The sequence below is a fragment of the Papio anubis genome, chromosome 11 (assembly GCF_008728515.1).
Source record: "Papio anubis isolate 15944 chromosome 11, Panubis1.0, whole genome shotgun sequence".
Lineage (NCBI taxonomy): Eukaryota > Metazoa > Chordata > Mammalia > Primates > Cercopithecidae > Papio > Papio anubis.
The window spans coordinates 18,960,776-18,981,147 of record NC_044986.1 but is presented as its reverse complement, the minus strand read 5'-3'; the positions used below and the strand labels follow the sequence as shown (position 1 = coordinate 18,981,147).

General features: G+C 43.5%; 1 protein-coding gene across 27 annotated transcripts in view; it reads right to left on the bottom strand.

Moving 5' to 3' along the window:
• Positions 1-1,794: 1,794 nt before the first annotated feature.
• Positions 1,795-20,372, bottom strand: part of ABLIM1 (actin binding LIM protein 1) — a 230,778-nt gene continuing 212,200 nt past the window's right edge. For 10 of the 27 annotated variants that reach the window (XM_017944353.3, XM_017944335.3, XM_017944334.3 and 7 more), the window contains 9 exons: positions 19,203-19,349; positions 16,635-16,726; positions 15,039-15,144; positions 12,418-12,482; positions 11,735-11,795; positions 10,790-10,797; positions 9,848-9,922; positions 8,490-8,570; positions 6,631-7,033 (listed from right to left, as the gene is read on the bottom strand). In XM_017944353.3, the coding sequence (XP_017799842.1) occupies positions 6,920-7,033; positions 8,490-8,570; positions 9,848-9,922; positions 10,790-10,797; positions 11,735-11,795; positions 12,418-12,482; positions 15,039-15,144; positions 16,635-16,726; positions 19,203-19,349 (749 nt within the window). In that variant the 3' untranslated portion in view covers positions 6,631-6,919. Of the gene's footprint in view, positions 7,034-8,489; positions 8,571-9,847; positions 9,923-10,789; positions 10,798-11,734; positions 11,796-12,417; positions 12,483-15,038; positions 15,145-16,634; positions 16,796-19,120; positions 19,350-20,372 lie in introns of those variants that run through there. The other 17 variants (XM_017944336.3, XM_017944343.3, XM_017944340.3 and 14 more) reach the window with 6 other exon arrangements.

The following is a 20,372-nucleotide window of genomic DNA, read 5'->3' as shown; positions in this document are numbered from 1 at the left end:
GCTAAATGGCTCCAAGAAACACAGCTGGTGAGTAACCCCCAAACTGTTCATAAATGCGCACTGGTGGCGGTGTTGGGGCTCATGGCCAGACTGAAGGGCACTGGCCGGTCTCACACTAAGAACCCACTCTGCACCGCGCCCTGGGAGCTTTAGAATGTGGGACACAGTCCTTGCCCTAAAAAAGTCACAGGGAATGGCATGTGGAGGATAACAGCATGGGATCTGAAGAGGGCAGACCTGGAGAATTCTAGCTCTGCTGCTCACTGGCTGAGTGATTGAGCATGTTTGATTAGACTCTGAGCTTTGGTTTCCTATCTGTATAGTGGAGCTAAAATTGTCTACTTTGAAAGGCTCTCATGAGCAACATAGTTATGCCAAGCTAGGGTGCCTGGCGCTCAGCACAGAGATCTCACTACAGTTCAACTGAAGAGCAGAAACCCATGCAGCTAGCAGTACAACATTTGCTAAGTACCGACCTTGAGGTTAGACTAGAGGCATGCAAAGAATCACATGCAGGTTGGGCTGGCCCATTAAGACAGGCTCATAGAAAGGGTGTGAACTTGGTCTTGTCTTTAATTTGGAACAAATGGAGCCCATGGGAAATTCAAATGGGTAACTCCAGAGAGCTGATGGGTAGCTGTTTTTAAAGAGTCAACATTGCTCATTACTTCCTTTCCCTGGGGCCAGGTCCTCTCTGCTCCGCCACCTCCTTGAAGAGTTGGGCATTGTAAAGAAGAAATGCCTTTGATAAAGCTGCCTGGGAGGGAGCGAGCATGGTATGTCCTGGGAACTTGCAGTGGTTTGGCAAGCTCTGAAGGCAGGGTACCGGGGGAGAGGCAGCTGAGCAGTGGGTGAGGTGAGATCCACTCCCAGCAAAGGCGGTGTGAGATTCACTGACTCAAGTCTAGCAACTGAAGTGAGGCAGGAGTCACCTTCCACTGGAGAGGTGGCCACCAGAGCCAAATCCCACAGAGAGTTCATAAGGACTGGAGATGACCCCTAGCTATGGTAATTATGGACCACAGCAGGGATGCTTTCCCATGGGTGGAGGCAGAGGTGAGTAGAACACAGACCTTGAGCTGAGGTCTCCCGGCCTGTTTTCCATGGTGGTGAACTAAACATGCCAACTGTCTTGAAAACAACCTGTATCCCGCTTCCAGGGGAGGGTCATGTGAATGCCAGTGTGCTTGCGTCCTGGGCAGGCTCAGCAGACACAGAGCAGAAGGAAGGCTATGGTTGGAGTGGGCCATCTTGGACAAGGATCCTTGTATTTTCTGGCAAGCCTAAAATCTTGGCAGTGACGATAACGAAGAAGTTAACATCTACAATTTCTTCATGTAAAGTTTGATCATGCAGGGATGCCCAAAATTGGAAGGATGCTTTTCTCCTACTGCATTCTAGCTTCTTACTAAAAAGTGGCCCACACTCATAGTGGCTCAGAAACTTCAAACCTCCTCAAATCCCCAGCTTTGTCAAAATGCTGGGACTATCCCTGCTGTGTCACAAACCAAATCAAACACCCGCGACACAGCACAGTGTAATGGCTCTACAAAACATTTCTTTCCTTTGGACAGCTTGGTCAATATGGTCTGGGTTATTGGACATACAGTCCTGGAATATCTTGTTGTTATTTGTTGCGTTTTTCCACCTGCATGATAAAAATGCATTCTCACAGCCTTGGGTTCATTCTGATTTTGTTTTGGTTACTGGAAGTTGCATTGGTGCTTTTTAAAGCGAGACAGACCTTCAAAGGGAGCCAGGGAACGAGAAATGAAGCACAGGGATGGAGGCGTCTACGAATAAAGCACACAACTTTATTCATGAAGTTGTGAGTATGACAGTGATGCAGAGTATATGACAAAGGAGTGCAGTGAGTGCTGCTGGCAACAGGAGCGGGGAGCAGGTTGGGATCACAGGCACAGCAGCGCGGAGCCGGCAGGGCCAACCTCCTCCTCTGCACACAAGCACGTGGCACTTAGCGCGCCGACACACACCTGCTCAGTTTCACGGGGAACACGACACAGCTTCTCAAAAGGAATTCTTCTAAACATTTGCTTTCCTATTTCCAAAAGGGGAGGGAGGGCAGGAAGAACCATACGCCTTCCAACAATTGAAATAATTCCATAAACCCAACGTAAAATGAAAGAACTCAGAGAGCTTCAATGCAGAGTTATCAGCAACTCACAGTAACCGCACACATCATTGGACAAGTCTGTACATAAAACCCCAAAAGAACATCAGTTTTGTGGACAATGGTTTCCTCTGCTGTAAAGAAACGTATACATATATGATCAGTAAGCAGCTCACATCTTTCTGAATGTCAAGGTCTACAGGATTGTCTCTGTCCACCTTTGGTCAATGGGTTCAGGAAGTGACTCATGGGAACTTCACTCTTAGGAGAAACACTTTTGGGAATAATTTTATTGAGTAACAACCACCACTCAATTACACTAAGCTTCAGAAATTGTTGGATTTGTTTAATTTTGCCGTGTACATATACATTGTTTAGAAAGTTTCTTTTGGCTTAAACTGACCATTTCCCCCTTTCTTTTTGAGTTTTCCATGATTAAACTTGCCCAAATAAAAAACATAACAATCCATATGCAAAGCGTATCTGTCACCACCTCCCACTGCTTCCTGGGCAGCAAACGGAAAAATAAACAGCGATTTAAAAAAATACCAAAGTGAAGGTTTCTCTTTCTCCTATCACAACATAGTGGGTAGTTCCCTTAAAGTACATCATTGCTATAAGTTGGTATCACTGCAGATCTCAAGTCCCAAATAATCTCTTTTTCTGGATAGAAAGTTATTCAAAAGGGGGCACAAAAGAGCAAGCTTTGGGGCATACTGACAAACACTTCATTGGTTAGAAGAGACTAATTTTAAAAATCAAATAAAGGCTGGCATAAGAAGTACAGATTAAATACAGATTAAATAGCTACCAGAAACACAGAAGAGGTGGTTAATAAAAACTGAGATTGCTTCAGAGGACACAGGAGTATTGATGAGACAGTCCATTTTCCTTCTACCATCTTCCATGACAGTCAGGAAAAGGGTTCTGTGAGCACCCAACCTGGAGTGGCCACCTGTCCCTTCCATACACAGGAGGATGCTAAGACCCAGTTAGCTTTAAATGGTTTTTAGAAAGACCTACCTAGTCAAAAGGGGTTAATTTGAATTTTTCAAACTTGCAAAAGCATATACATTTGATATCATCATCTGAGAAGCAATTCTTAGAGAAAAATGTTTGCTTCAATGCCTAAAGAAATCCAGTGAAAGTTTTAGAAACATTACTAGCTAGACATCTCCGAGTTAGAGTTGATTGATATACTGGACTGGGATGGAGAGGATGAGAACTGAAAAAGAACTGCTCCAGCCTCTGCCTCAGAAGAGGAAACTCAGCTTGGAGATGACAGAATTGGGTAGTGGAGTAGATACTAGAGCCCATGATTGATAGAAAACTACCCCCATTTAAAAAAAAAAAAAAAAAAAACTCATTAACTCTAGTTTATCTCTTTGAGGTTTCAGAGAACAGGCAGTTTATGTGAAGTTATTGGAGACGTCATATTAAGAACATTTCATAACTAACCCCAAACCAAAATGTAGATGCATAGCTAGCTGTGCAAGTTTCCCAATGCTCTTCCTATCTCCTAATAAGTCACACAGAAAGACTATGTGATAGCCTGGACTTTCTTGAAGAAATTTTAAAAGAACTGATTTTCCTATCATCATAGAGGCCCCTTTTACTTCATGCCATCAGTATGCACTTAAGAGTCCCAAGGAAGTCATATGTTCCAAAATGTAGCCCTTTACATAGGCACCAGGGAAGCCTGCCATATATATAATCCCCTTCCTAGGGTGAACAAGCTCCATTAGTTTGAGTGTGTTAATAATTGAAATTTTCATGTGTAGTACAGGGTGGGGTGAAAGCAGACCAATACCCATCTTGTGTGCTGTGACCTGGATGGACATTTTGAGGGCAAGCATGCTGAGCCTGGTTTAACCAAATGGACAGGCATTCTAGCCCACACATTCGATCTGGCAGTTAGCAGGAACCAGGTTGCCCCATGACCCATCCCTCCAGCTGGAGCCCTCTGCTGGGAAATGGAGTAGGGGGCCCACTCTGCATTATGGTTTCCAATGACCCCTCCCCAGAGCAGAGCATTACTCTGCTTGCAGACAGGAGGCTACTGGTGCTTTCTGGCAATGCATTTCTGCAAGGTACAGTTTAAATGAACTCATATTGGACTTGATATGGAAAGAAACGTTTTTTCTTCTCAAGTTGGATGCAGAACTGAGTTTAAAAGATACAAGGGAAGTAGGGTTTCATTAGTGGGAGCTGATTTAGGGTTCAGTTCTTTATCACTGCAATCTTAGGCAGGCCCCTTAACTCCTAGTCTCTATAAAATAAGGAAGGGGGTTGTCCCAGTTTTCAGTCTAATGTCCCCATTCTATGACAGACCCATGTCTTCTTTATGTAGACCAAGGAAGAGGAATTTTAGCAAAACTACTTGATTACGCCCATGTACCTCCCAATGCCTTGATTTTTCTTATATTGACATTAGATCTGCACATGTCTGGGTGATAATTCATTAATCAATGTAAAACATGCAGACCCTTTATTAGCTCCATAATGAAAAAAATCTCTCCACCAGCCAAGTGCTGGGACCCATGCGGCCACCATTGTTATTGACAGGTAAGGAAACATTGGAAATGCACCATCCTCTCCATCCCCACACTTTCCAGAGTAAAGCAAGGACAAGGACACCCAGGCATTGTGCCAAGGCTGCCAGAGCAGGAGGGCACAGAGTGAGGATGGGACAGAAAAAGCATGGAATAAGCAATAGGCCACTGAGACACCAAAGGCTAAACTGCAAACTGCAATGTGGCTTCCAACTAAGACAGAGCTGGTCTCATCTGCTCGTGGCCACCCTGTCAGAGCCATTTGCTAAATATGTTAGTAGGTCCAACACACACACACACACACACACGAGAATAGTCCTCATTCAGTGCATAGCAATGAAAGGCTAGGACAATTTAGATTCCTTAGGTAAGAGCACAGGAGGATGCTATGAAACAGTGATTGTTCATTCCAGCCCCCAAATGACAGCAGTGAGCCACGTGTCAGAGGCTGCAACACAGACTCAGAAACTATTCTACTTGCTTTTTGACCACTTGTGTCAGAGAGACAGCTTGTAATCCTAATACTTGGTGCCAGCAGGAAGCACTTCAGAACTTTTGTTCTTAGTGGCATATGAAGGTAAATTCAAATACTTTCTTCTTTGGCTTTAAAACAGAGTTTAAATTCTTAAGCACAGCCCCAAAGCACGATAATAAAGTGGCTTACCCTCCTGGGTGTGGAGTTACACAAACTCTCCCTCATCTAACTCATGTCGGGAATCATGATGTGGTTTCACGTGCATGCACGTGTTGGGGATACCCTAGGCTCAAATTCGAATCTAGTGTTGCAGACTCCGAGGGACTCTGGTGAGATGCTCTGACCTCCACATCCCGCCTCATCCTTCCTTTGTGGTTCTCAGTCTGATCCTGCCATGAGCTACATCAGCGCCAACACCTTTCCACGAAGGAAGTGATGTTGGGGGCGCAGTTTAGCCTCACTCTTTATCTTTGCGTCATACACATTCAGTGAAAATGTCTTTAGAAACTGCAACACAGTGGGACATTCAAGCGGAAATTAAAAAGCACAAGCACGCTCCCAAAATTGCTCTGGGTGAGTAAAACCAACACACGTGCACACACCCACGAAGTCCACAGAACCGGGCAAGAAGAAAGCTGAAAAGGCCATATTAAATCCGTTTGAAGGAGTCTACTTCAGAGTTGTAGAGATTTAAAAGAGAAAAACATGTCTTTCCTTAGCCTATTATTATTGAAAGAAACCTTACAAACCAACAACAGCATGGGCTTGATCTGATTCATAGGATGCCAGAGAGGCAGCAGAGGATAACGACCGGAAGAACTAGAGTCAGTAGGACATGGGACTGGCTTTTGTTTTGTTTTGTGTTTTGGCCATGAGTGATATGGCCCCAAGGCAAAATCACCTAATGGCATGCCACTGGGCCAGTCTGGAGGCAATTTGTGTTTTTCCTTTCTTTGCAAAGGTGGAGCTCCAGACAGCTCCTGTCCTAGGTGAGGAGCAGGAACCAGACCTGCTATGGGAAGCAGAAAGAGTTAAGGGAAGGTTCCCTTTCATTCCTGTTCCTTCTCTTTTGCTTTTGAACAGTTTTTAAATATACTAATAGCTAAGTCATTTGCCAACCAGGTCCCCGTGAACGGCAGAGAACAAGAGCTTGTTAAGAATTAATTTTGCTGTTATTCACCCCATTCAAACAGAGATGCCCTGTTCCCAGACAGAGTTCAATTCCTGCCAGGGCACAGGTGAGTAACATGAAGCCAGTCAAGAAAGGCGGGTGTGAAGTCACTGCCGCCCCATGGACAGACCCCTCACTCTTCCTTCTTAGCCACAGCACAACATAATAAATATATTTATACTGTGAAATTATGACAACCGATTTCTCCCATGCGGCATCCTAAGGACACTTGCTGGCTCTTATCCGGACAGTCAGCACTGTTGTTGGACAACAGGTAAAGGGGGGAAAAAAAAGAAAGAAAGAAAACAATGCAGCTCCTGTTGTATACATAAGGTAATGTGAAAAGGTCACACGTGGACACTACTCTGTGTTTCAGAACATAGAAATTTCTACGCCATGCTTCTTGGCAAGTGTTACTGTTGGCTGGCCCAACATTTGACTCATGGGTGTTCTAACCAGACTTTCTCTTTTTGGCGTTGCTGAGCGATGGTAGTTTGCAAATCTTCCAATCAAGTTTGGGCCTCAGTATGACATCCTATGGGGCACCGCCACTGTCAGTCCTTTCTCTAATTGCCATTCATGAGTGGGACTTAGAAGAGTTTTGCTTTTTTCTTCATGTCGTTGCGTCTCCAAAGAGGTAACTTGTCAAACTCCTGTATGGACATTCCAAAGATTTCCCGAAATACTTCAGGGGCTAAGTGGCGCTAGGAAGAGGAAAAAAAGAGCAGCTGTCAGTCCTGATGGCCACACAAATGGCCTTGAGCATTGCTCTACAGTTTATACAGAGTCACTCTGAAGAACAAGGCAGGAGAACGGGAGAGGAGCTGATCTTTAATGCTTGTGACATCAGTATTCCTTACCTGGTTGGACCAGGTGAGGAGCCCTTCCCGTCAGATAAAACAGCTGGCAGAGTGTTAATGGGGATTATAATAATAACACTGATCGGTGATGGGACACAGAGAGGTGATTTATTACATTGGAGACAACTCCACTCCAGGTCCTTAGAACGTTGAGAAGATGCAGGGAAAATGGACTAACACAATAGAAAGCCAAAGAAAATGACCTCCAGCATGGTCCCTGGGGAGCCCCGGGGCTTCCTCCTGGCTGAGGAATAGGAGGTAAGGTGGATGTCTGTTCTACTGAGAAGACTTCCATCTGTCATTCTCCCTGAGAAAAGTTCCCCCAAGATCCTGGAGCCTTTATTCTCTGTATCTCTATACCAAGGTACTGCCTTTTGTCAGGAAACAGTAATCATTCTTTCTGAGACTGGCAGCCAGGGTTTTTCTTCATTAAAATCATTGGGATGGAAAACTGTAATACAAAGATTAGTCTTCCATGTCTAAGGAGATCTTGGCTATGTGTACCCAGATAACCCTTCAACAGGGAATGTGGAAACAGCCAAGAAGGAAACTTGTCCAGTATAAATCAGTATAAATCTCTCTGCTGAGAGCCTTTGCCGCTCCCACAGCCTCCCATGAACTCAACCCCAGCTCAGGGGAAGATAAGGATCTGAGACTATCTCAAGAGAAATTGAGACTCCCATTTTGAATCACCAGCTATAATTATGGCAACATCAAGTTTCAAAGAAAATGACTGAATCATTCTGTGTCTCCTGGGTCATTCTTTTTCTCTTTTTCTTTCTTTCTTTTTTTGGAGATGGAGTCGGGCTCTGTTGCCCAAGCTGGAGTACAATGGTGTGATCTCAGCTCACTGCAACCTCCACCTCCTGGATTCAAGCAATTCTCCTGCCTCAGTCTCCCAAGTAGCTGGGATTACAGGCGCCTGCCACCATGCCCCACTAATTTTTGTATTTTTAGTAGAGACAGGGTTTCACCATGTTGGCCAGGCTGGTCTCGAACTCCTGACCTCAAGTGATCTGCCCACCTCAGCCTCCCAAAGTGTTGGGGCTAAGAGCATGAGCCACTGTGCCCACCTCTTGGTCATTCTTCTGGATATTACTAGGCATTTTTATGATGATCTAAGTGAAAACCTGGATTTTTTTTTTTTCTCCAAAGTTATTTCTTAGTTCTAGCTATGACATGAGGGTGATCTTTTTGATCTTTTTGTTTTCACCGAAGAAATCAAACACTGCTTAGGGGAGAGTTGGCAGCAGTGCGTAGGGATCTGCAGTTGGGACTGGACTTTTCTGTTTTGTTTTACCTCCAGCCTGGTTCTGTCCACCTCTCTTAGGATTTTGTTTCGCCCTCTGTTGGTCACCATGAGCATTTCATATGGAAATATCTGAGAAGAAAGAAAACACCTCTTCTAGAACACCACAGTCCATTTTATTAACAAGCAGAATCCACCTAAAATCTAGTACTCCCAAGACAGAGCTTCCAAGAGACTGTCATGACAGAATCCGAGTGATGGGTCTTCCTTCTGCAAGGCCAGTGGAAGCTCCAGTTTCCAGGGGACAGGGACAGAATCTTAGACATTCTCAACTCTCCACCAGCGTCTCAGGTAGCACTGAGCCTTAGGGGGCTTTGTTGAGTGGCAGAACACTAACTTATTATGTATTGGGATGAAGGTAAACATTAGAAGATAATGGAAATTACAGGCACATGTGTTATTTTTTTAATTTTAATTTTATTTTATTTTGAAACAGGGTCTTGCTCTGTTGCCCAGGCTGGATGCAGCGGTGTGATCACAGCTCACTGCAGCCTCGACCTATCAGGCCCAGGCGATCCTCCTACCTTAGCCTCCCAAGTAGCTGGGACTATAGGCACATGTCATCATGCCCAGCAATTTTTTTTAGTTTTAGTACAGATGGGATTTTGCCACGTTGCTCAGGCTGGTCTTGAATTCCTGAACTCAAGCAATCTACCTGCCTTGGCCTTCCAAAGTGCTGGGATTACAGGCATGAGACACTGTGCCCAGTCAACGTGTTACCTTTTACACGATGCTATTATAGGGCAGGATGCCTTTGTGCTGGGGTTAACAATCTTGTTCCATGACTAGTCATGAATCCATGGGGCCAGGCAGGCCCCGAAGCAGTCCTCTGGCAACTGCCATATTGAGATAAGCTCTGGTTATGGTCACCAGGGAGCATGAGCCCTTGGACAACTCTGAAGGTACAGGGTACTCTGGAGCTAGGGTAGCCAGGCATCCCAGTGTGCCCAGGACTGAGGTTCTTGAAATGCAGGGCTTTCAATGGTGAAACAGCGACAGTTCTGGCAAACTTGGACATGTTGGTCACCTTACATGGAGTAGTCTGCAGCCACTCCACTCAGCACTGGATATGCTCCGTAATGCACATGGCAGAGGCCAAGAAAATACCTTGGCCATAGGGAGAGAGGCACTGGCGCCTCACTGTAAACACACAGTATCACGCCCAGTAAGGGTTTAACCTGCTGAACTGATGTGGGCAAAACAGCAGAATGGCAAGGTGCATATTCATAACATGGCTCACCTGAACACACCAGCCTATAATGCTTTGAGAATGATGAAAAGCTAGAACATCAAATCTGTTTAGGGTTACGTCATTCCCATATGAGAGGAAAAAGAACAGCTGCACTTGCCTTTGGTTCCAACATGTTGGGCATAGACACTCCTCGGTCCATTCTCATCGCAGGCATGTGGCCATCTGGGAGTGTCTGCAACAGAAATGCCAGTTCCAAGTGACGCATGAAATAGTCTAGGGAACTGAAGGGAGCTCTCTTGGGCTCCCAACTCCCTTTTGGGTCTCCGATCCTAACCACTATTTTATTTGTGTCATCTAAATGACCATGTATTTTTCAAAATGAGATCCTTGCTGTATAAGAACAGGAATACAGTTCTTTTGCAATGGAGTTGGGGCGAGATCTTGACTTAATGGCTGTGGACAAATTCCTGAATTAGGCTCCATGAAGGAAAGTATATAGTACCTTTAAAAGAAGCCCAAGTCTATTATTGTTATTTTCTTATCTTTAATCTTGATTTTCTCTGCATTTTTCCTCTTTTCTTATTCTCCATCACATTTCTTGTTTTTTTGTTTTTTGTTTTTTGGTTTTTTTTGTTTGTTTTGTTTTGTTTTACAAGATTTAGGTTCTAGTGAGAAAGGAATGTCATGAGGGCAAACTGCTCTCTCCTACTGGCTAAGACGTAAGTGTCTTTTCATTTGAGAACACGCAGGAAAAGGGTAGCCTAAAGTACTGAGAGATTATAATTAAAAGAAGAAAAACTGTATAAGAGCAGACTCTTCCAAGGGTCCACTTCCACCCCAGAGAGGACTCTCCAAGGCCAAAGCAAGAAAGACCCCCTACACCTGGCCTGGTTCATGCGGTGTCCCCAAGGCCTGCAGGGACAGCTGGACCCAGGCACCAGGCATGCCTGCTCTTCACGACTATAGAGTAATGACTAGACAGATCAACCGCAACAAGCATCTTCTCAACAGAAACTGTTGCCTTGGAACCAGCAGTCTGGGTTGGAATGTGGTTGTTCTGCTGGTGTGGCCAATTCAAGAAAGACAAAGTGTTCCATACCTGGTAATCTGAAAAGGAAAGGAAAAGAAAATATCATAAGGGAAAGACCATGGGAAAACAAGGCACTATTCATAGACTGTATTATATTGAAATTCCCAACATATTCTCCCTATAAACCATGTTCTTTTTCTGCTCCCAGACTCTGCACATGTTATCCCTTCAGCCTCCCTGAAGCCATGAAATGCCTGCTCCAGTGTTAGTTAACAGTTAAAACATCCTTTTCCCCTGGAAGCTTTTGCTGACAACCTAAAGGTACTTACTGCTTCCTTTTCTCTACATCTCTGATCACAATGTTCATCACACAGAACTTCTTTCCTTCTGCCATATGCATTTTCAGGGCAGGGGCCATGTCTCACTCACTGTTGTACCTCCAGTTACTTTTTTTTTTTTTTTTTTAAGAGACAGTCTTGCTCTGTTACCCAGGCTGGAGTGCAGTGGCATGAACATAGCTCACTGCAGCCTTGAACTCCTGGGCTTAAGCAATCCTCCTGCCTCAGCCTCCCAAGTAGCTGGGACGACTACAGGTATGTGCCACCAGCTAATTATTATCATTTGTTGTTGTTGTTAGTAGAGACGGGCCTCACTTTGTTGCCCAAGCTAGTCTAGAACTCCTGGCTTCAAGTAATCCTTCTGCCTCAGCCTCCCAAAATGTTGGGATTGCAGGCATGAGCCACCGTGCCTGGCCTCTAGGTATCTGATAGAGTGCTCAGCACATAGTATGAGCAATGAATAAATTCTCACAAACTCACTTCTTATAGTTTGATTTCATTAGACATTCTTTGAAATTATGTAAATAATTGCCCTATTAGCTCACAGAAGACAGAAGTGATCCTACTCTAAGATTGCAGTACAGCATGAACACAGCCAGTATATTTGACTCTGATGAACCTCAGCCTCGAGGGAAGACGTGGCCATGCTCAGCCTGGCCATGGGAGCCTCACTCACCTCGCACTCCACCGCTGACATCCCCATAGCTGTTATACTGAGCGAAGTCGGTAGAAACAGGCTGAAATGAGGAAACACAATTATTAGGAAATCGTTTTGGAGTCAGGTGAAAAGGAAGAAAGGGTTTACAAAATCCTAGGAATTCTTCCCAAGCCAAATGCCGGGACCTTCATTATTTTTTTCCCTGTGATTCTTCTACTGCTATGCCCTCTCTGTCTTTTACAGTCGTGTACTAATGCACCGCTCAGAAGGCTCTTGGTAAGCAGGGATCTCTTGTTGATACATAAAAATGCATTTCCCTACATAGTTACATAATTGTATTTGTTCTACAGTTAGGTTGGTTATCACACACATTCTTATATCTTTTTACAGCAGAGATAATGGCTCAAGTAATTACTTTTTCTTTCATTGTAAAAAATATTTACCAGTTTTGCAACCTAGTTTTCCCATAAGCATACATAAGTCATTCTTTTATCTAAAGTTAATTTCTCCTTCTCTCAATAGAAACATTTTATTTTGCCTATAGCTCAAATTAATTTACCAGACGACCAGGGAGGTTAAAATTTTCATTATGTTCCAACACTGACATCAAGAGTCAGACGTATTCAGGCAATGTGTCGATACTTCAACCAGGGCCGAGGTGGGAGTAAAGGCAGAAACAATGAATCGGGGAGAAATCTTACCCGGTGAAGCCCATTTCTTCCATAGCCAGGGAGAGATGCAGTTTTAGATGATGGAATATATGAAGCTGAGTAAAAAAAAAGTAAAAAACCAATTGTTAGGAAATCAGAAGGTCCAATCCTTTAATGAAATTGGCAGTATCTTCTACCTCACAGGATAGAAATACCAAAAACATTCATGGCTCAAATGTTCAAAAAAATGCTACCATATTTGCAAGGAGTGGGTGGACAGTGATATGACTGAGGAGGGAAGGGAAAGAAGTCCACGCAGTTGAGTGGGGGCTGAAGCTAGCTGTGCTTCCTACAGCTCTGGTATGCAGCTAAGTGTTCAGCACGCTTTATTTCTTTGAATCTTCAATACAACCCTAATAACACTATTATTATTAGCTCCATATTACAGAAGGAGAAATAGGGGCTAAGAAAAATATCCTGCCAAAAGTTATTAAGCTTCTAAACAGCTGAGCAATGATGTAAATCAGGGATATCTGAATACATTAGCCCATGCCCCAGTTGATAAGGTGGCAGTAACTGAACTGGAAGCCAACGCTGTATGTTATCAAGATCTACCAGCCATCTACAGTTGGACTCCTGGGAGGCCTGATACAGGGTATCTGTCGACAGCATGGAAGCCTCATAGGCTGCTGGGCTTGAGAGGGAGCAGCCCTGGGCTTGAATTCTGGTTCTGCAACTTAATACCTCTGTATCTCTGGACATGGTGTTTAATCTTTCTGAAGTCTACATTTCCTTTTTTTTTTTTAGACGGAGTCTCGCTCTGTCACCCAGGCTAGAGTGCAGTGGCATGATCTCGGATAACTGCAAGCTCCACCTCCCGGGTTCACACCATTCTCCTGCCTCAGCCTCCCCAGCAGCTGGGACTACAGGCGCCCGCCACCATGCCCGGCTAATTTTTTTTTTTTTTTTTTTGTATTTTTAGTAGAGATGGGGTTTCACCGTGTTAACCAGGATGGTCTCGATCTCCTGACCTCATGATCCGCCCACCTCGGCCTCCCAAAGTGCTGGGATTACAGGCGTGAGCCACCGCGCCCGGCCTCTGAAGTCTTCATTTCTTCATCTATGTAGATATAATGTTATACATTCTTATAGAGCAGAATCTCAGAATTAGAAGGAGCTCTAAAGATCTGTAAACCACCGAATCCAAGATCAATGCCAGTGAGGCATCAATGAAGGGTAGCGGGAATTCCAGGTAAGGGTGTGGGCTCCGGGGTTATAATATGTGGACTTCTAAATCCTAGTCTTGCTAGTCATTGGCAGTATGACATTGGGTATGTTAACTCAATTTCTATACCCGTCTCCTGATTTCTAAACTAGAGATGAAAATGCTGCAGTTGCTAATAATAACCACATCTACTTCATTGACATGTTGTGGACATTAAATAAAATGTTTAGCAAAAGTGCTTGCATGGAGTGAACATTAAATGCAATTTTTTTTTTTTTTTTTTTTTTTGAGACGAAGTCTCACTCTCACCCAGGTTGGAGTGCAGTGGCGCGATCTCAGCTCACTGCAAGCTCCACCTTCCGGGTTCACGCCATTCTCCTGACTCAGCCTCTCGAGTAGCTGGGACTACAGGTGCCCGCCACCACACCTGGCTGATTTTTTTGTATGTTTTAGTAGAGATGGGGTTTCACCGTGTTAGCCAGGATGGTCTCAATCTCCTCATCTGGTGATCTGCCCACCTCGGTCTCCCTACTAAATGCATTTTTAAAGGAAGTCTTAGAGCAGAAAATTATGCTCTAGCTCAGAATATGAGAGAAGAAATCTTGTGGGTTAAGAGAGAATTGGCTTATGATAAATAGATACAGGGGAAAATACACTGATAGACTATTTCAGCCCAGTATATAAGTCATCTTCTTCAAAAGTATTAAAAACACTGTTCATCCTCAGTTCTTGTATTGAAGATTTTTTTTTTTTGAGATGGAGTTTCACTCTTGTTGCCCAGGCTGGATAGCAATGGTGTGATCTCAGCTCACTGCAACCTCTGTCTCCCAGGTTCAAGCAATTCTCCTGCTTCAGCCTCCTGAGTAGCTGGGATTACAGGAGCCCACCACCACGCCTGGCTAATGTCTGTATTTTCAGTATAGACAGGGTTTCGCCAGTTGGCCAGGCTGGTCTCGAACTCCTGACCTCACGTGATCCGCCCGCCTTGGCCTCCCAAAGTGCTGGGATTACAGGCGTGAGCCACCGCACTCGGCCTCTATTGAATATATTAATGTAAAATCATAATGCTTAGAAAATGTCTTATTCATGTTATCTTCAAAAAAAAAAAAAAAAAGAAAAAAAGCATCATGTTTTTTAGAGGATTTCCTCTTGCTGCTTCCCTTGAAGATGAGTGTTCTAGAAGACAAATCTAGCATATGGGGATTGACCTTCATGGATTTGGAGAACCTCCAAGGGCTCACCCATTTCCAGAAGAAAGGAAACTCACACATTTATGGAAGACCCATGACATGCTTATGAGCTCAGTTGACATGGAGTGGGTTTCCCACACTTCCTTTCCCGGGGAATACTCTGTAGGTTCCGCCACAAGTGAACAGTCAGAGGCAGGTTCCTGACAGGCAGGTGGCTGGCTCTCAAATCAGGGAAGGTTGGGGGCTTTGCTGCTCACCTGAGTTGATGGGCGAATCATAGCGACTGGCTAACAGAGATGACCTTTCCCGGCTCTCTTTCTCCATCTCTTCTTTCAATATCAACTGTCCCAGGCCTGAGTTAAGCTATTCACAGAAAAAAGAAAAAAAAAAAGAAAGCAAAGACTCCAATTACTTTCATGGAGCTACAGTTTCTTTGTAGCAGATCCCACAAGAAGTTCCTCATGCTGGAGGGCCTCAATGCATGTGGCCCCAGAGCCTGGTAGTTCCTGAAGAGGTAGGTCAAGTTTGGGACCCTAAACCTTCTTAGCCCTTTCAGTTTCAAAGCTCCATTTCCCTAAGTCAGGCTCTATGTTAGAAGAATGTTTTCCTTCCTCTGCTTTCCCTAAAGAGCCAGGAGACCTCAGAAGGCATGTGTGAGTGCGTGTGGATTTTTGATGTGGGAAGGGAAGACTGGGGATGGATGGTATGCTTGGAAAAGAAATTGCCTTGATTTGTTTAAAAACAAGAAATAAAGGTAATACATGTCAATTTTACAGATTTTGGAAAATCTAGAAGAAAAGAAGAGTAACCCATAGTATGTCACTCAGAAATAACACTATCTTTGGATTTATATCTATCTAGTATTTTTGTATACACACATATAAAACTGAGATCATACTATAAATGCAACTTTGTATCCTTTGACTAATATCACGTGCATTTCCTATATGCTTAGAAAACATCATTTCAGGCCGGGCGCGGTGGCTCAAGCCTGTAATCCCAGCACTTTGGGAGGCCGAGACGGGTGGATCACGAGGTCAGGAGATCGAGACCATCCTGGCTAACACGGTGAAACCCCGTCTCTACTAAAAAATACAAAAAACTAGCCGGGCGTGGTGGCGGGTGCCTGTAGTCCCAGCTACTTGGGAGGCTGAGGCAGGAGAATGGCGTGAACCCAGGAGGCGGAGCTTGCAGTGAGCTGAGATCCGGCCATTGCACTCCAGCCTGGGCGGCAGAGCAAGACTCCGTCTCAAAAAAAAAAAAAAAAAAAAGAAAACATCATTTCAAAGGATTCAGCAGCCTCTTGATTGGTGGGAGAGTTTATAACTGACTGTCCTCCTGGGCTGCTGCAGGCCGTTGCCACAGGAAGGAGGGTATGAAGAGGACTCCTTCATGGTGGCAGTTCCTTTCATTCCTTTTCTCCTGGCCCATATCCTGGGAAAAGACTTGGAGAAATGTTCAATCCCACAATCACTCCTTCAGCAGAACTGCACGAGGGAAGGAAGGTGTGGCACTACCTGGGTGGATACCAGCTTGCTCTACCTGGCCCTCCAGCAGCCTTTCAACACATGCGCTGTACACACGCCCCCATGTGGTCTCACTTTCCTTCCCACAAAAACCCAAACCTTCCACACCCCTCTGACCTCTAGCATCTAGAGCCCAGCACGTATTCTGCCATATTCCATTTACTATTAACAGATACCTGTCTTGCTTTGCCTGCCAGACTTGAAGCCCCTTGAAGAATGGGACTATCTCTTGCTTATCTAGGGGGTTTATATGTAGTAGTCATTCAAAAAATACAGATCTTATGTAACTAGAATTGAAGACAGCAGCAAGGTAGTTTAAGGACAAACCTTCATTAATTGCTCTTCTTGAAGCTGTCGGCGTCTCAGAAGTTCCTCATCATCTTCCTCTCTGCCACTAGATCTGCGTCTCATGTCAGGTCCTAATTCCATAGCAAAGACAACTTCTCACATCAGTCCCAAGACAAGGGAATCTTAATGGGCTAGTCCATCTGTGTTCAATTGGTTAAGCTGGCAAGGTCGGCAGTAGACTTTAACGCTTTTAAGTAAACAATAGAAGAAAAAAAAATGCCTGCCACCAATTCAGCACTACTGACTGGTTTCTCAAGAAAATGGCCCTGTGTGACAAGCCAGGTCAATGTGTAATGCAAGGAAGGCCTGAATTTAGGCTTCCCTGCTCAATTAGAACTGGGTTTGCCATTGCAACTTAGTCTAAGTCTACTGGTCAGAGATCACTTTAGCAAATGGGAAGGGCATCTCCAGTTGTTATTTTGATGTCTTTGAAGTCAATTTGCTTTTTCCTTTCTTTTTTGAGACAAGGTTTCACTCTGTTGCCCAGGCTGGAGTATAGTGATGCAAGCATGGCTCACTGCAGCCTCCACCTCCAGGCTCAAGCAATCCTCCCACCTCACCCATCTGGGTAGCTGCAACCACAGGTGTATGCCACCACACCCTACTGATTTTTAAATATTTTTGTAGAGACATGGTCTCACTATATTGCCCAGGCTGATCTCAAACTCCAGGGCTCAACTAATCCTCCTGCCTTGGCCTCCCAAAATGCTGGGATTAAAGGTGTGAGCCACCACGCCCAGCCTCAATTTTCAAATAGAAAGAAATGCAAATTTATCTACATACCAACAGATAGGTAAGATAGTCATTGTTTTGTGACAGGTGTTCAAATCTTGTAGTTTTCTCTTTTTCTGAATATTTAGAACTTCATAATACTATTACTCTGTCTTCTACTCTTAGTAAATTCAATAAAAAGCATACTTTTACTATTTCTTTCAAGAAATGGGTCTCTAATGTTTTTTCTCATCCTTTGAAAAATGGTCACAAAAGAATTTTATACTAATAGGTAAATAAAAAGCATTAATACAGGTATAATTTTACTTTGGAACAATATAGTAAATTGTCTGCAATGTTTTAGCTTTCTGGAAAAGGGGAGACAGGGAAAGGAAAGGAGGAATCTGTCTGAATGGTTGGGAGGTTAAGATAATTATTGTTTTTCCTAAATTGCTTGGATTAATCTGGCTGTGGGAGGAAACAGGAAAGTTTGCTAATCTAATCAAAATAAACTTTAACTAATAGTCCTAGTTTTCAGCATTTTGATTAATGGACCTGAAATTTTCCTCCTTTTGGAATCCAAAAGAGCTTTAAACTACTTAGCGATAATAAATTCAACAACAAAAACTTAATTCTTCCTCTTTCCAAAATGTAGCTGCTTTAATGTCCTAGTAAGCAATTTACTAAACTAGCAACCTCAAGGCCTCAAGAACTTCCTGAAGGGCATGGACTGGCATAGGAAAGCTGATGACTGGTTCTTAGTCCTTACAATTATAAATGTCAATGTGAAGTTTCTCTCTTTCGTTTACACTAATGAAAATCAATAGGCACAAGTTTGCAAGGACTAGATAAATTTCATTAACATAATGTACAGAACACTTGTGAATAATGAACTGAGGAGGCAGATTTTCCTTAAACTCTTTCTATAAATATCAATTGATTTAAAATCCACTTGTATTGCTTGTGAAAGATTTTCCAAAAATATCTTGATAAAAAATAGCACGATGAAGATTAGGACATTTTGGAAAATTGAAGGCCTTTTAGGTTGTCAACAGAAGTGTGATAAGATCATATCCTTGTAAAGCTGACTCGCCAAATTTTCAGTATTAGTTTCTGGGTTTGCTAATACTTCTTTTTAGGCCGAGTGGGTTCACTACTGACAATATAGTAAAGACACAGACATAACTGCAAAGCATGAAGCAAAGAATGAAACAGCTGAAATACGACATTTTAGCACAGAAGTAATGAAAATGGTAGATGTAAAATCACATAACTTCACAGAAGTAATATTTCAGAACACCCACTACTCTGCAATAGCCCTTTTTCATGATGGAGAACGTGATCTCACAGGAAAAATGTAAGTGCTTCAGTGTTAAGATTGGTTGTTAAGAATTATAACTACAACCCAGAAATAGTCTAAAACAAATTTAACTGAAAGAAGTCACGCTTCTACAAACATTTGATAAATTCACCCACTAGACTCTAATTATATAGAACAATGTTCTTGCTATAAGGCTTTGGCTCAACTATGTTCAACAGAGTTATTGATTTTGCAGTATTAACTCTGAGAGTCCATGCAAACCATTGGTTTTAGACCAGTTCTGGATCCCAGTGGGTTTGGTTAGAACAAGACTCTGGTGGATGTGTTTTTGTAACTTTTAAGCATTTTGTACAACAAGTTAATACCATGTTAGCTCTTTTCACTATGCTATTTCTTGGTCATACTTTTCTTAAAAATCTTCACGATAGGATACATTTTCTTGCATGTTTTTAAGCATCTCATCTTGAGCTCTCTTAGCAGTTTGTCCCTTTGACTTAGCCGTGACAGTTGCATACCTACGGCAGCAAATGAGGGGGGACCAGGCCAGTGGTCTGTCTCAATCTTTGGTGTCTCGCTGGGGTCTGGTGCCTGGGCTGCTGGGAACTTGGAAAACTTGATGATCTCTTCTGAGGACTTGCTCTGGGCTGCCAAGGCAGCTGCATCTAGATGGGAATCAGGGGGTGCTTAGCTATTGGTCTGTAAGACAATGGTGGTACAGCCCCACTTATATAGTTTTCTTGTTCTCTGGCAAAAGTTTCAGTTCCAGAAAGTTCTGTTTATTACCATTATCCATGGCCCAGTCACTCAGAGGTACCTATTGACAAGTCAACTCATTTTCCTTACTTTACGTCCGAAGCAAAGCTTCATCCTACACATGTTCTACATCTGAAAAATCCTATTCTAGAGTGCTGCCCAGCACAAGCTAGATGAGGCTATTTAAACAACAACAAAAAATTAATACAATTAAAATTCTGCTCCTCAGTTTCACTAGCCATATTTCAATTGCTCAGTAGTCACATGTGATTAGTGCCTACTGTCCTGGCCAGTGCAGATATAGAACATTTCCATCCTCAGAGAAAGTTCCAGTGGACAACACTCTCCTAGAGTAATTAGTAATCTAAAATTAAAGAGCTAAGTTGAAAGCATGATGCTCTCACTTGACTGCAGTTGTTAATCATTAGAGGGTTGGCTGGCTTTGCATCTTTGGGCAAGAAGCCACAAATATATTGGTCCAGTTCATTCTTTTATTATTTTTTATTATTATTATTATTATTTGAGACAGAGTCTCACTCTGTTGCCCAGGCTGGAGTGCAGTGACGCAATCTTGGCTCACTGCAACCTCCGTCTCCCGGGTTCAAGGGATTCTCCTGCCTCAGCCTCCCAAGTAGCTGGGATTAAAGACATGCACCACCATGCCCAGCTAATTTTTGCATTTTTAGTAGAGACAGGGTTTCTCCTGGCCAGACTGGTCTCGAACTCCTGACCTCAGGTGATCTGCCCACCACGGCCTCCCAAAGTGCTGGGATTACAGGCGTGGGCCACCACATCTGGTCTGGTCCACTTCATTCTAATCCTTATATACTAAATACATGTGTCCTTGAGTCCTAAGAGAAATGGAAATTGGAAAATCCACTTTCAGCTTGCAGGAATTTGGCATTGAAACTTATGTTTGCCATTCCCACTCA